Raw genomic sequence first — 15,455 nt, 5'->3', positions numbered from 1 at the left:
ACGGCCTCACGATTTTGTCCTCTCCCTATGGAAAAAGGCGCCTTGTGAGGGAAGGTGTGCTCGTATCCCTCTTAAGCATATGCACACACCAGAGTTGCCCGATGTGAACTATTAAGGGAGGTCCCCCCACGGCCTGCCCACAACATGTCCCCCATTCTGGAGGGTGCATGTGAGGACAGGGGGCGGGGCCCCCTACCTGACGCGCCACTATTGTGCGCACGTGTCAAGCAGGTTGTCGGAGTCAACCACGCTCCGTCCCACGAAGTATTGCCCGCTTTGGCTAGGTCCGGACGGAGAGCTGCGCCCCGTGGTCCCCACCGGGGTTGTCCCTGGGGCCCCTGATCGGGCCCCACCGGAGGTTATTCTATCCCGGCCCAGCGTCGCACATACGGCCTCACGGTTTTGTCCTCTCCCTATGAGAAAAGGCACCTCGTGAGGGAAGGTGTGCTCGTATCCTCTTAAGCACATGCACACACCAGAGTTGTCCGATGTGGGACTATTAAGGGAGCCCCCCACGGCCTGCCCACAACATGCCCCCCACTTTGGAGGGTGCATGTGAGACAGGGGCGGGTGCCCCCTATCTGGCGCGCCATTGTTGTGCACACGTGTCAAGCAGGTCGTCGGAGTCAACCACGCTCCGCCCCACGAAGTATTGTCCGCTTTGGCTAGGTCCGGACGGAGAGCTGTGCCCCATGGTCCCCACCGGGGGTTGTCCCTGGGGCCCCTGATCGGGCCCTATCGGGGGTTATTCCACCCCGGTCCAGCGGTCCACAGACAGCCTCACGGTTTTGTCCTCTCCCTATGGGAAAAGGTGCCTCGTGAGGAAAGGTGTGCTCGTATCCCTCTTAAGCACATGCACACACCAGAGTTGCCCGATGGGGACTATTAAGGGAAGTCCCCCACGGCCTGCTCACAACATGCCCCCCACTCTGGAGGTGTATGTGAGGACAGGGGCGGGTGCCCCTTACTTGGCACGCCACTGTTGTGCGCACGTGTCAAGCAGGTCGTCGGAGTCAACCACACTCCGCCCCACGAAGTATTGCCCGCTTTGGCTAGTCCGGACGGGGAGTTGTGCCCCGTGGTCCCCATCGGGGGTTGTCCCTGGGGCCCTAATCGGATCCCACCGAGGGTTATTCCACTCCGGACCCCAGCGTCACACAGACGGTCTCACGGTTTTGTCCTCTCCCTATGGGAAAAAGTATCTCGTGAAGGAAGGTGTGCTCGTATCCCTCTTAAGCACATGCACACACCAGAGTTGCTCGATGTGGGACTATTAAGGGAAGTTCCCCATGATCTGCCCACAATAATTTTTTTTATAAAAAAAACTCTATATCGACCGACAGTTTGCCAATTTGCTGGCTTACCTGCCATGTCAACATGTAATGAAGGCAGAAATAGAATTGCATTAGGCTTTCGTCGTCTTCTCCCTCTCCCCCTTCTTCCATCATCTCTTCTTCCCCTCATGCCCAACCCTCCAAGGCCCCATCCATTGCGCGTGCTGATATATCGTGGGTGTCGCAATGTGAGGGTGGTCATCCATGGTAAGCCACGGGCTAAGCAAGGTGAGTTCTTTGCGGCCAAGAGGAAGTAATGCAAGCAAGAAAAACTCGGTGACACGGCGATCCCTCAACAAAAAGTTTCTTTGAAAAGAACAGCTTCAGCACTTTTATACAGGAAAATTTCATAGCAAATGGCAAATGGCATGAACCTAGAGCAACACCATTGATCTGAAGTCACAAGTGGTAGGTGGAATTTAATAAACATTCTGAAAACTAGATATTGTAAAACTTCATCCAACTCCAAAGTGTTAAGATGGGACTCGTTGGGTAACGGTACCATTGATCGGTTTCTTGGATTGATTAAAAATGTGTGTGAAACGTTAAAAAGCTAATTATACACTTACTCTTCCACCTGTGCTATTTTTCAGTGCATAAAGTCGTGTATTAGGACAGATAACGTATCAACTGATTCCACTAGAATTTCATTGAGAGCCACTTTCCTTTCTCCGAAAATTTAAACAGATAACATTGTTGGTTGCGGCATCTTAACATTAACAATCTTCTAATTTGTATTCTACAAGCTCTGAAGTACATAATATTGCGGTAGAAGGGACTGACCATTGCCTCAGACGTTCAACACAATCAATTACATTAAGCATTATAAACAAGTTCCATTAAATTTGGCTATGGGTGCTAGTTCTCTTAGTCCCCTATTTTTTCCCATACTTCTTGTTACATGAAAGGCATCTGCACCTGGAGCAGCCACTGGAAGGCCTTCATATCTTTGTGTAACATCCTTGCATCTGTGGAATGGCCTTAAAAGAACAAAGCAATTAAGAAAACAAAACGTTTGACTCATAACAATGTGATCTTTACATATTCAAAGGAAGAAACATTTGATGACAAAGCTTCAAGCATTTGAAACTTGAGATTTGAAAGGATCCAGAAAATGTGGAAATGCTTACTATTAATTAGAAGTTATTCAATCTAGTGAAAATCACATCCCATCAACAACTTTAATTCCTGCTCTTTTGTCCCACTCCTCAGGAGAGAGAGCATCTGCCATTATCTTCTCTTGGCCACGCCAAAGAATCTGCGCCACAAAAACAAATAAATGAATAAATAAAAACCATCCATGTTTTTTTCATAATCAAATCAACCCACATCCTCACAAAGCCAGTGTTAAAATCTCTGAACAATCATGGTCAGTCTCAATGGCTTCCACCTGGATATGGAAAATAAGAGAACCATAGACCATGCTTCACCATGTTTTGTCAAGTCCTAGAGGGCACTAACTACATGTACAAGTTGAGCATACGACAACCGGACAATACCAACTAAAGAAGAGCAAATACCTTGTCAATGACCCCAAATTCTTGAGCCTTAATTGAGTCCATATAAAATGGTCTCCGCATCAGCTTCGATACTGTCTCCATGGACTAATTAATAAATCCTGTCAGATTTTCTGTGGTAATCTATGAATTAGAAATACAACTAGTTTTCATATACTCACATTTCCAGTATGCTTTGCTAGAAGTTTAACGAGTGTGTCCCTATTATTTATAACCTGTTGAAATCACAATAGTCTCCTATGAATGAAAAAGGCAGGGATATTTACGCTTAAAAAAGGAAGGCAAAGCATAACCAAATAAGGAAGGCAAAGTATAACCGAGTCAAATACATGATGTCAGGTCAATAGACTAAAATATGCATGTAGTACTTGTACCAGCATTCAATAATTAAAATTTAAATCACAAGACAAAAGATTGTCTACCCAAACAGAAGAGGAACTTCTCTAATTATAACAATTTTAAGCTGCTGACATAGACGAACATGAACATTCATGATCATGAGGTAAAGGGTATTAAAGTAATAATGGAGTGTTTCACATTTACTGAGATATGCTGCCTCAACTGAAGATGTAGCCTACTCTAGTAATATCCAATTTCCTAGGAGTACAACTCATTTAAATTGAATTAATTTTTATAATTTCGAAATTGGATCTCATTAACAATATATATGTTAACAAATAACACAAGAACTGAATGAACGCTCTAGCATTACAGCTCTAGCCGCTATACATCATGCCTATGAACAATAGCTGATCTTGGTATCAATCAACTAGCCGCTTTATAAAATTCTCTTTTCATGAGAACAAGGAGAAAATTTCTTTATTGTAGCAAAATTACTATATTCATCATAAAATAAGATTCTAAAAATCAATATATATATCTAGCGAAGAGTCTGAATAAAAATGATATATTTTATAGATGATTAAAAAGGCAGGAAGGCAGATAGTTAAATGGCAATTGAAACAACGACAATTGTAAAACTGAACATCTTTCTACATTGACATGGGGAAGCATATTCACATTTTACAATGTACAAAATAGATGATTAAAAAAAGTGACATTGAAGCTCCATGACATCCCAAACCAGATCTGCTATGCCTTTTAGAGAACTTCAACACCCAATACAGAGTATGTGCAACACCCTAAAAGCTAAGCAAAAAATAATACTACATCCAACAAAGGCTAAGTTCAACGATGTAAAACAAACAAGAATAACAGATTCTCAAGTATTCCACCCAGCAAATACTAACTACATATTTCATTGGAAGCAAGCACTTTGACAACATAATTTGACTAGGTATTCTAAATTCTGGAAGCATGCTTCAGGCCATCAATTGAATTAGTCCATCTTGCCTTGTCGCAAGCATTTTGACAGCACTTTCTCCTGCCTTGAAGTGACAGACCTTTCAAATTGGGTTAGCGTTTAACATTCCATTAAGAACATTGATTAAATGGATCTCAACCTACACAGTAATATATACCAAAATCTTTAATGGACTCTTCCAGTGTGGCATCTTAGATCACCTCATAGTCAATCTCATGTTCTGTGGCAAGTCTATATATGAGAAGCCTTGACCCTGCCCTCAACACCTTTCTTCATCCTATAGACCCAATTACACTCAACAACCTTATCCCTTTTAACTGGATCCGCTAGAGTCCATCCTCCGTTTACATGGAGTCAAAAGTTGGACTTTATTATTTTCATATCCTAACCCAACAAGGATTGAGCCAGACCAGAAATGCCAGTAAGTAGACAAACCACCATCTAGATCATCAAAGATCACATGAAATATTTCACATAGAAGGTGGACCACTGTAAAGATCAAAAGGAAAGCATTAGGCTCACTATATGTCAGTGGTACTGCAATAATTAGAATCTAGAGCCTGGGAAACAGGAAGATCTTCTATGCCTCCCCAAAGTTAAGGTTGCTCTTGAGGTTGCCTTTTTTTTTTTTGTTTTTTTAAAGAGCTTTTTATTCTTTGTTCAACTAGATTCCTTAGTCCCACATCGACAGCTAACAAAGAATTGCTTAACTTGATATATTGTAACACATTTGGCTACTTGACTACTTCTCGCACTCCTGCAAAACTCAGGTCTTGTATGTTAAGCTGATATCATGCCCAGAAATAAGGAACCATTCCTGTGGATTTCATGCAAGTTCTTTATGGCAGTCCCACCAAAACACATAGATAGATTTAACAATTAACAATAAGGGACATCATTTCCATCATTTTAAGGGTTTCTTCTTATGGACGTATTGTTTTATTCAGCTTCAGCCATCAGGAGGTCCAAACTTGATCAGAATCTTGGAAACTATCACCACTTGTAACCTAACCCAATTCATACCTCTCAATGTGTCCTTCTTTCTGATCTATTGAGCTCAAGTGTTCACCATGGATGGAAAGCGGCAGCATCAATCGATCCTCATCAATTCATCTGCTTCCCAGGTCTAACTTCTTTCCAACCCTCAAAAAACAAGACCATAATAACAAAGACAATGCTCTTTTTTCATCATAATATGAAATCCTTTTGCAAAGCCAACTCTAGCAATCAGTAAAAACTACATTGTTTGTTCCAAAAAGTTTCCAAACATGTGCTATATTTATGGGCAGGCAAAGGGGCTCAGTCAGAGACACCAATATAGGCATGACAGTGGATGAAGAAGACCGTCAAATGGTGCTTGAGTTTTAACTCCTGCTGGAATTTGAAATGAGGCTGCATTTGGCTTGGGAATAAGAAAAACTATAAGAGGAATTTTATGCCCATTGACATAGTTATGCTTCTGATTTTTGTTTGGCTCCAAGTACTGGAACACTTTTGGCTGAAGGTGTTTTTGTCATGAAAAAAGAGGAAGCAGGCATAAATGATGGCCTTATGCTAATAACAGCTTATGACAGCTTCCCCTGAGAATGGTCATGCTAATATAAGCAAGTTTGGCCGGCATAACTATTCCTTGCTTGGCAGGCATAAGGCATAAGCAAGCCTTATGCCTGCTTTATTTCAACCAACTGATGCCTGATTGCCTTGCAAAATGGATAAACATTAATCTTGGAATTATCTTTTTACCCCTATAGTAATGAATAATAAAAGCTTTCAATGGTCCCTAAGATGAGAAGAGCTAATACATATTAGGAGAAATGCCAGAAGGATTCATTATTTTCTATGGTGCCTGTTTTGTGGTACTTCTTGATAGACAGTAATCCCTCCAATTAGATAATAGTAAATGGAGCATAAAATTTGGTACTTAATGAACATTACTTTTAATCAAAGATCTTGTTATTTAAGTCTTGACATTCACAAAACTTTCCATGATGATATGATATGGAAATATAGACTTTATTTTTGTTCCACTTAATTGCCCCAAAAAGACTCATTAACCCAATCTGATGATCCTCTGAGGAAATAGTTGAAAAAATTATCTATGTTCCTGTAGTCTCATAACTAGGATTATCTTATGTACAACAGAATGTTACCTGGACATGCTACATAGGTGTCAAGTGTCCAGGAGTGTTGGATATGGGATCTTTCAAAATATAGGACATGGGGACGTGCTGATATTAATTATATAGATGTATCCTTAAGTATCCATAGACAAATGTACATGATGAAGAGTTTGTTGGATCAATTGCTTTATAATTTCATAGAATGCATAAAACCTTAGCTAAATATTATATTAGACTTGAAAGCTTCTAGGTCCAGGTGCCAAAAGTTATTGTGTAGCTGTAATGATATCATGGTTCACTGTTCTGACATATCAAGGAGTGTCATGAAGTGTCCAGGTGTCTGTGTCCAGACACAGCAAAAAACCCAGATTTTCAAGAGTCTAGGCAACATTGTTGACAGTTATCAAATACCTTGTTGTTCCTATTGAATTGGTCTTCAAAGCTTCAAGTATATTGGACATGCAACTTTAGTAGTAAGAGAAAACAATGAGTAAAAATTTTATATCTCTAGAAACAAAGAATTAGTTAAACAAATCAGACCTCTTTCGCACGAATAAGCACATCACTTGCTGGCATCTGCCCAGATGAAGGAACACGAGGTTGTTGAATCATAGCTGACATAAAAATACACTTTGTGCATGTCAATCATTATACTAATTGAATATGGAAAAAGGAAAACTTTCATATCATTACATCACACTATCATATCGCAGCATACCTTTAGCATGAGGCATCATAAATCGTCTACCTTTCTTTCCTGCAGCAAGTAGTAGACAGGCCTGACCTATTGCAGCTCCAACAGCTACAGTTTCGATCTGCATAAGCAACAAACAATCTCAACAAAAGAAATATGTGAAAAAGAATGAAACCCATTTTAGTGCAAGTTGTAAAAATCATATTACTTTAATAGGAAGTACACTTCAATAACTACAAGAAGGAAAAACTCACAACTTAAAGAGAAGCATAACACCTCAAACATCAAGATCTAATAATGAAAAAAAGGTATTTCTCTTGAAACTCCCCCCAAGAAACAATTGCCTGCCAACTTGTTGGAGACCCCAAAGGCATGAGCACAAATGTTACCATGACTGGGCACTCTATCAATGTTCCCTATTCATAGGATGAATATGCAAATTGCCTTGGCTCCTGTTTCTCCTTATCACGAGTGATATTCCCCACAAATCCAAAATCAAGTCCGGATGATATTAGCCTTCACTTCAGTTGTAGTTTAAAATCAGATATTTTTGGAACGCAGCTGAGTAACCAAGCTCTTATCTCACAGCTGCACCAAAGCTTCGACTGGGTCTAATTTGTAGACAATCACCAATAAAGAGTTCAAAGTCTTTATCCCATCAAGGACTCTAATAGGCCCTGGGGACAATCTTGACATAAATTACCAATATTATCACCACTGACCAACAAAAAAAAATGATTTCTTTGGATGAGCACCATATCCACATCAATTTAATTCTCTTTGTTAATTCAGTCATCTTTAATTTATCCTTGAATAGCCTCCTATTCTTCTTCCAAGAAAACTACCCTCAGGATCATTTCATATGCTTATTAAACATTACTAGCTTAACCACTTCCATCCAATTGAGATACTTGTAAGAAAAGATATTACACAATCCATGACACCTCGTCATCCACATATACCTCGTAAAGCTTTAAAAGGAAATAATCCATACTCTACAAATTTAGAAAATGTTATATATCATCTATGCTTCACACACAATTAGAAAATGATTAGCCAATTTGCATTCACTTCTATTTCTCCCACATATTAAAGGCTAAGGGCACTAGTACATGGATCTTATTTTAAAGATGTCAACAAGGATCTTCTCAAGCACCACCAAAAATAGAAAAAGAAAAATAAAAAACATGTACTTTAGAGTAGTTTAAAATGTGCAAGCCAACAGATTCATACAACAGTGAAAAATCGATACAGTTGAAATTGTTATAAAAAGAGACAACAAGAATTAGAAAGTAGCAAACATAACATTGGCAAGAAATGCAGATACCTCATTTTTTAACTGCATCATAGCATCATAAATAGCAAAACCTTCAGTCTCCATCCCAACCTGAAATTCATAAAAATATGTATTTAAAGAGCTATCACAAATTTAAAAGCACAAGAGGAAATAGTGACATTCCAGAAATCCATCTCCAACGGAGCAAAGATAAATCAAAATGGTCAGAATTAAAATCAATCAATTTAGCTGTTTCTCAGTATTTAGGACCATTGCTGTAACAGAACTATATGTTACAACCTGGCAATTCCTACCAAGGTAAATGAGCAAATTCCCACTTGTTAGTTGGATAGATTATTTCTAGATTTGCTAGATATACATTCATCAACATGGTAAACATCAATTTGCATGTAGCTAGTGAGACACTAGGACCTGCTGCTTAAGCAAAAGTGCAAACAGATAGGTGATTACCAGTACAGATAGCAGTTGTCTCAGAAGATCAAAATATACCATACTGATAAATTCAAACAATGTTCAATTTCGAGATGTTCAATGAGTGTTGGTACTTAGTACTTGATTTGCTTGCCATACAAAAAACATGAAAAATAGGTATGGATGTAAAGGATAAAAGTTATTATCCCTCACAATACTAAATAGGCAATTTGCAAGACCAGACCAGTATATACACGTATGTATATATATGTATATGTATGTATGTATATATGTATGTATATGTATGTATATGTATGTATGTATGTATGCATGTATGTATGCATGTATATGTATATGTATGTATATGTGTGTGTATATATATGTATATGTATACATATATATATGTATATCTATATGTATACATATATATATGTATATCTATATGTATACATATATATATGTATATCTATATGTATACATATATATATGTATATCTATATGTATACATATATATATGTATATCTATATGTATACATATATATATGTATATCTATATGTATACATATATATATGTATATCTATATGTATATCTATATATATCTATATGTATACATATATCTATATGTATCTATATGTATACATATATACATACATATATACATGTATCTATATGTATCTATATGTATACATATATACATATATCTATATGTATCTATATGTATACATACATACATATATACATATATGTATCTATATATACATACATACATACATATATACATATATACATATATATATATATGTGTGTGTATATATATATATATGTATATATGTATACATATATATACATATATACATATATACATACATACATACATACATACATACATACATATATATATATATGTGTGTGTGTGTGTGTGTGTGTGTGTGTAGGTATGTATGTGTGTGTATGTGTGTATATACATATACGTATGTATGTGTCTGTGTGTGTGTATATATACACATACGTATGTATACGTATGTATGTGTGTGTGTATACATATACGTATGTATATATATACGTATACATATCTATCTATCTATCTCTATACACACACACACACACACACATACATACATATACGTATGTATATGTATGTATGTGTGTATACATACATATGTGTGTGTGTGTACGTATGTATATGTATGTATGTGTGTACATACACACACACACACACATATATATATATGTATATGTATACATACGTACGTACATATGTACACACACATACACACACACACACACAGACAGAGATACATACATACATACATACATACATACATACATACATGCATACATACATGCATGCATGCAAACATTCATATTTGGGTATCTTCTAATTGTTGCGAGGAAATTTGATATTGCAACTGGAGAGCAGACAATCTGGAATGCCATCCAACCAGTACCTCCACCCAACCAGTACTTCTATCCTTAAATCATTCTTTTCAACTCTGCAAAATACTCAAAATAGTAGTGGCAGAGAATACAGAATCCCGCACCAACTAATTTAGGGATGTATAAGCATGTGAAAAGAATTGCTTTCTGAGAATCTTTTAGCAAGATCATCACCTTAACAAAAATACTTTAATTTGAAGAAAAAACAGATTTCTAACAACTGTTGGATCACAAAATAGGAGAAAAAATTGCTTCATTTTGTGCTCAGAAAGGAGAGAAACACGAGAAACAACTACAAGCATGATCATGAGCAAAATTCTAGTTTTGTTATTTATTGCAGAAAACTGAATGATAGATTGCACACTTAGAGGTGCATATTCTTAGGAAGGACCAGAGCCCAGCAACCATCCACCAGGAATATACAAACATGTCAAAACAGCCATGTTGCCAGACCTATTAACAAGCAGGTCAATCAATCATCAAAATCATTGCTTTTAAATAACTTTTCCTTACCTTCACTTCCAAATTGAATTATCGACCATCAACAACTCAAATTACTAGTTTCAGAGTGCTATTTCCAATACAAGCATCTTTCTAAAGCTCAAACCATCCCCCTTTATCCCATCCAACCTGTCATGGCAATAAGTTCAGCCATAACCATGTGTATTTTTCCCAAACCCACAGCCTTTATACAGAACACCATTACCACACTTTAATACAGGGCAAGAACATGGAGGGAAACTTGCTCCATTAGAGTGTAATAATGAATAGAAATTTTTTTTAAAAAAAAGATTGTGCAGGACAAGAAGTGGAACTCAAAACATTTTAGGTGACATGAATCTCTATTAACAGAAATGAACTTGACAACTTTTCTATGATTGGTTGTACAAATATTCTTTTGTTGATTGTAGATAAAAGCCACTGAGCAATATAGATCAAGTGTACAAGTCATTCAGCTCAATTATAGAACACAATTAAATGGAGCCGACTCATGGACGTGTTAAAATTTATTTAAAAAATAAATAAGGAGAAGCGCAGAGAAACCAAAATTGCATACAGTTTCCCCATCATCACGTGTTGTTCCTGTTGAATTGATATAAAGATAAATTGGTTGCTTTGGATCCATCCATTGCAGGTAAAGCATTTCTGCAATCACAAGCTCTGTGACAGCTGGCACCAACTACACATTAAAAAAAGAATGGTTAGTTTTAGTAAAAAGGATATCGTGGTTAAAAATGAGCTTCATATCTTCATATAAGTAGAGACATAGTTCTTAGAGTGATCTAGTACACGAAGAACTGTCAACATGACAATAGGGAGAACCTAGTGTGGTTGCAACACTTACAGGCATGCCAATATAGACAATTCGTCCATTGAGAAGTAAAGATGGCAAGTCTGGAGGAGGCTTTCTTGGCCTGTGTTCATTGTAAGAAACAGAATGCTCCACCTGGTTCAGGTTAACAAAAGTCAAAAGCTATTAAAAGCATTTAGAATATATAAAACATGAGTAAACATCAAGATCCATCCATGGAAAATTAGTTCCAGAAACCTTACAATTTGGAAATAAGCCAAATAACAGCAACTATAGTAAAAGTGAAGTAATTTTGGATATTGAACCAAAATTCAGATGTTTCCTACAAATATAGATTCATCTTAAATAGTAGAAGAGATTTGTTTAAAAGATATATAAAATTGCAACAGTTATTACGAATCACTTTATATTGCATTTCATTGTTAGAGTAAAAACAGCATGGCACATCATAAGATTTGAGAACTTGGCAAAATTATGAAAACTCCACCATGGTACATATGAGAGCGCATGCTTGCACATAAATGCACCTCCATGGGCAGGTGGAAGCTAACCTTTAAAATTAAAGCTTAAGTGCTACCAACATATCATACAGAGAGCCATTAGACAGGTGTCTGGGCAATCAAAGCATCACCACACACTTGTTCAAGAATTTGACAACAAAATAATTCAGAACCTAGTCATGCTAAAGTGCCAAAAATTACATCGTCAATCAGTACTTTGATCACTCATTGGAAAATAACTTATTGTGAGTTGCTCACCTTATCTGTACCCTCTGAGGTGACTCCTTTAAGATGCCTTTATGTTTTTGTAAAACATTTCATTGACATGTTAACCTAGATCTCATGGACAATTACTTATAGCACATTAGGTGAGAATTGGCATGGTCAATAGTTAAATGATACTGTAAATATATAATTGAGAGATTATACTTCATTAACACTTGTTTTTTATTGGGCAATGGGGGGGGTCGGGAAGGGCAGGGGTTGTCACTATATTTATTTGAGAAGAACAAAATATATACATTCAAGAAAAAGCATGGAGCAGGAGAGGAAGAAAAACAATGAGAAAGAACTATGTTTACCGTAGTAAGGTGACAAGGTTGACAAGGGTCTGCCACAGATAGGATAAGCAACAAATACAACAAGGGCAAAACATAAGACCATGCCATATAAACAAGTCTCTCTGACACCTAACAAGCAGCTCCTTTTAAACAAGAACTAGCAATATGACCAAGGCTAAGGCCTCAAATCCCTAGGAGGTTTGTGAATTTCATTTTGAAGTCTGTTATGCCTTGCATAACACCACAAGTAGCAAAACACCTAATCCATGAATGGAAATTTATCACTGAAAGAGCTAACATCAAATACCACACATCACTATCAAGTAACAATCCCACAAGCCAAAATTAGCATCATACAGTTCAAGTTAAGTCATCTAATAGAACTGAAAAATTAAGTTATTCATTGTCATTATAAGAACGCAGAGAGAAAGTTCCATTGACCTTGATAACTTTCTTGACAGCTTTTATCTTTGGTAGGATATTCTGATGATGGTAGACCAAACAAAGTTCTTGATTCTATTCAAAACCTAGAGAATCCATATTGACTTCTTAACCACCAAAGATACTCTATAAGAAGCGAACTTAGGTTGCGAATTAAAGTGATAATGACATTAGTTTCCACCTAAAATATGTGAAATCTTCCCATTAACATTTTCAGTTAAAATGTTTAACCAAGTCTGGATGACTTCAATAGTTTCATCATCACAAAGATGTTCTCTTCGATGATAAATTACCTTCAGACTCACTATCAGGACCTTAGATTATAATGGCGAGCTTAGAGAAACTAAACTGAGACACTTCCAGCATCAAATATCTATCTAGAATTTAAACTTGCCACCTTATGATTTGTATCCATGAACTAAGGATATTTTCCCCTAATACCATATACCTCTATGACCCAGCAAGTCTAAAATAGCTTTCTCTTCGTCTTCATTTGCTGACAAGTAAAGAATACATGTGTTGAGCTACTAAGGAAGTAATAAACCCTAAAGAGGTTACAGCAAGACCTAATTAAAAATGAATCGAATTATTAATTGTGTCATAGAGACCCTTATGCCTATGTCCTGATCGATCCCCCGGAGGAATAAGTGTTTCTAAAAGATTTTTGATACTGTATCCATTTCCAAAATTAGTTCTATACAAATGACCACCAATGACAAAAAATAAATGCAATAGCTAAATGATGATAAGCAATATCAGTCTCTTCATATGTCATTTTTCCTCTATGAAACTTTTTGACTGAGGGACCATATTGGCTCTTGATATTTTCAGTAAACAAGATCAAATCATTGTCTTCGTATTCTCATCTCTCCCTCTTTCTACCAAAAAGTTGACATACAAATTCATTTAGTTTTTAACTACTAAGGCATTGCACCTTAAAATATTCACCTGATGATGTTGAAGATAAGAAATCACCACTTCTACAATGGTGATTCTTCCACCAAAAGCAAATCGCTTTTCCATAACACAGATCCTCTCCCAATCCTCTTCTCCAAGAGATCATCCACACAAAAATTTATCAGACTCCTCAACTCCTAAAACAAATCCAAACACCTGATACGAAGACATCAGGGAATCTGATGGCTTCTCCTATTCAATGGCAATGGCCGCAAAACTTTCTTCCAATCATCGGTTAAAATGCATAGCCACTCAATACATAAAAGAATAAAAAATAAATGCAGAAGTCTTTCAAGGTGACTTTACACACTAGAAAGACGCAGCAATGCACTCACGAACATTTTAAAAGGTAATCAAACTCAGAAAACCCCTTGATATACATGCATTCCCTCCTTCAAGGCCGCCTGACCTAATTTTGACTAGTCTCGCCTAACAGTTATAATACCGCATTAACAAACCTAAATGGTCTATAGCTCCGAATCTCGACTGCCATTTAAATATCAGAAAATCCAATTTTGAAACGAATCCTCCAAAATGTTCCCGTCTTTTTACAAACCTTTCGACCGTCGGTCTCTAATCTTTCGTTCTACCACACATTCACTATATTATTGATACACACCATTAAAATAACCATCTAAAACGACCATATCTCGACAAAAGGATAATGGTAACAGACATGAAACAAGTTCCAAGTTTTAATGAATCCAGAGGAGAAAAGGTTGTCCCCTAAGAACCAGCAATAAGCGAGGGCCCTTTCCTTTACCTGGGCGGGAGTGGCCATGAGCTTGGGGCTGTCGAAGATGTCGAGAAAGGGAGGGGTGTCGCTATCCGGCGAAGGAGGCACGGTGAGGGCTTCGGGAGCGGAGGTGGCGACGGAGGCGAGCTTGGAAAGGAAGGGGTCCTTGGGGTTCAGGGGCGGCATCGGAGGCAGCGCCATCCTTATAGCGCTCAACGCTCGCCTGGGAGCGGCGGACGTAGGAGAAGAAGAAGAGAAGGAGGAGGAGGCGGAGGAGGAGGCAGGGACGGCCATGGGGATTTGGGGACAGACGGTCCGAAAGCTCAGAGCCCCGAACGCCATCGTCTCTCTCGCCTCTCTCGCCTCTCTCGCCGTCCAACTGTGTGGATTTGGGTTTGGCTCGAGATCTCCCACCAGGAGCGGACGTTTTATGGTTCGGCTCGCGCGAGGGGAGCTAGGCGGCCGGGCCGGAAATATTGTAAAGTACAGGGTTCAGCCCAGCCTGCCAAGAATAAACGAAGGCCCAAGGCGTCCATTCACTGACCAACATTTTTTAGCACACATAGGGCATTGTGCAAGTTTGCAACTCAACTTTCAAATCACGCCTACGTAAGGCTTCAAGGTGAAAATAAATCAGATAATATTTATTTAAATTTATTTTTATATTTAAATTTATTTAAATATAAATAAAATTTAAATATTTAATTAATATCTGTATCTATATCTGTTGCTGCTGATCTTCCCATCTAAGGTCGGTCGCCGAGGTTGATGTGGTCGAGATAAAATCGTAGCTGGAGCTTCATCCGAGCACCTA

General features: G+C 37.9%; 1 protein-coding gene across 1 annotated transcript; it reads right to left on the bottom strand.

The window, feature by feature from the left end:
- Nucleotides 1-2,097: 2,097 nt before the first annotated feature.
- LOC105057488 (ATP-dependent Clp protease proteolytic subunit-related protein 3, chloroplastic) lies at nt 2,098-15,031 on the bottom strand. The gene is made up of 10 exons (XM_010940112.3): nt 14,669-15,031; nt 11,481-11,582; nt 11,193-11,315; nt 8,317-8,376; nt 7,014-7,110; nt 6,836-6,909; nt 3,013-3,066; nt 2,855-2,938; nt 2,465-2,592; nt 2,098-2,314 (listed from the first exon to the last, which is right to left on the bottom strand). Exons 1-9 carry the CDS (start codon nt 14,981-14,983, stop codon nt 2,497-2,499), a joined length of 1,005 nt encoding a protein of 334 aa, XP_010938414.1. The 5' UTR covers nt 14,984-15,031; the 3' UTR covers nt 2,098-2,314; nt 2,465-2,496.
- Between the last annotated feature and the right edge of the window lie 424 nt (nt 15,032-15,455).

The sequence above is a fragment of the Elaeis guineensis genome, chromosome 14 (assembly GCF_000442705.2).
Source record: "Elaeis guineensis isolate ETL-2024a chromosome 14, EG11, whole genome shotgun sequence".
Lineage (NCBI taxonomy): Eukaryota > Viridiplantae > Streptophyta > Magnoliopsida > Arecales > Arecaceae > Elaeis > Elaeis guineensis.
Note: the sequence above shows the minus strand (reverse complement) of the source record. Positions and strands in the feature narration are given on the sequence as shown.

What these genes read in the sequence shown, in the direction of transcription:
- LOC105057488 (XM_010940112.3), bottom strand. Translation starts at nt 14,983, where the DNA reads ATGGCGTTCGGGGCTCTGAGCTTTCGGACCGTCTGTCCCCAAATCCCC. An exon ending in TGCTTATTCGTGCGAAAGAG is followed by an intron (nt 3,067 to 6,835) that starts GTCTGATTTGTT and finishes TGATTTCAACAG; the next exon opens with GTTATAAATAATAGGGACAC. An exon ending in AATTTGGGGTCATTGACAAG is followed by an intron (nt 2,593 to 2,854) that starts GTATTTGCTCTT and finishes TTTGTGGCGCAG; the next exon opens with ATTCTTTGGCGTGGCCAAGA.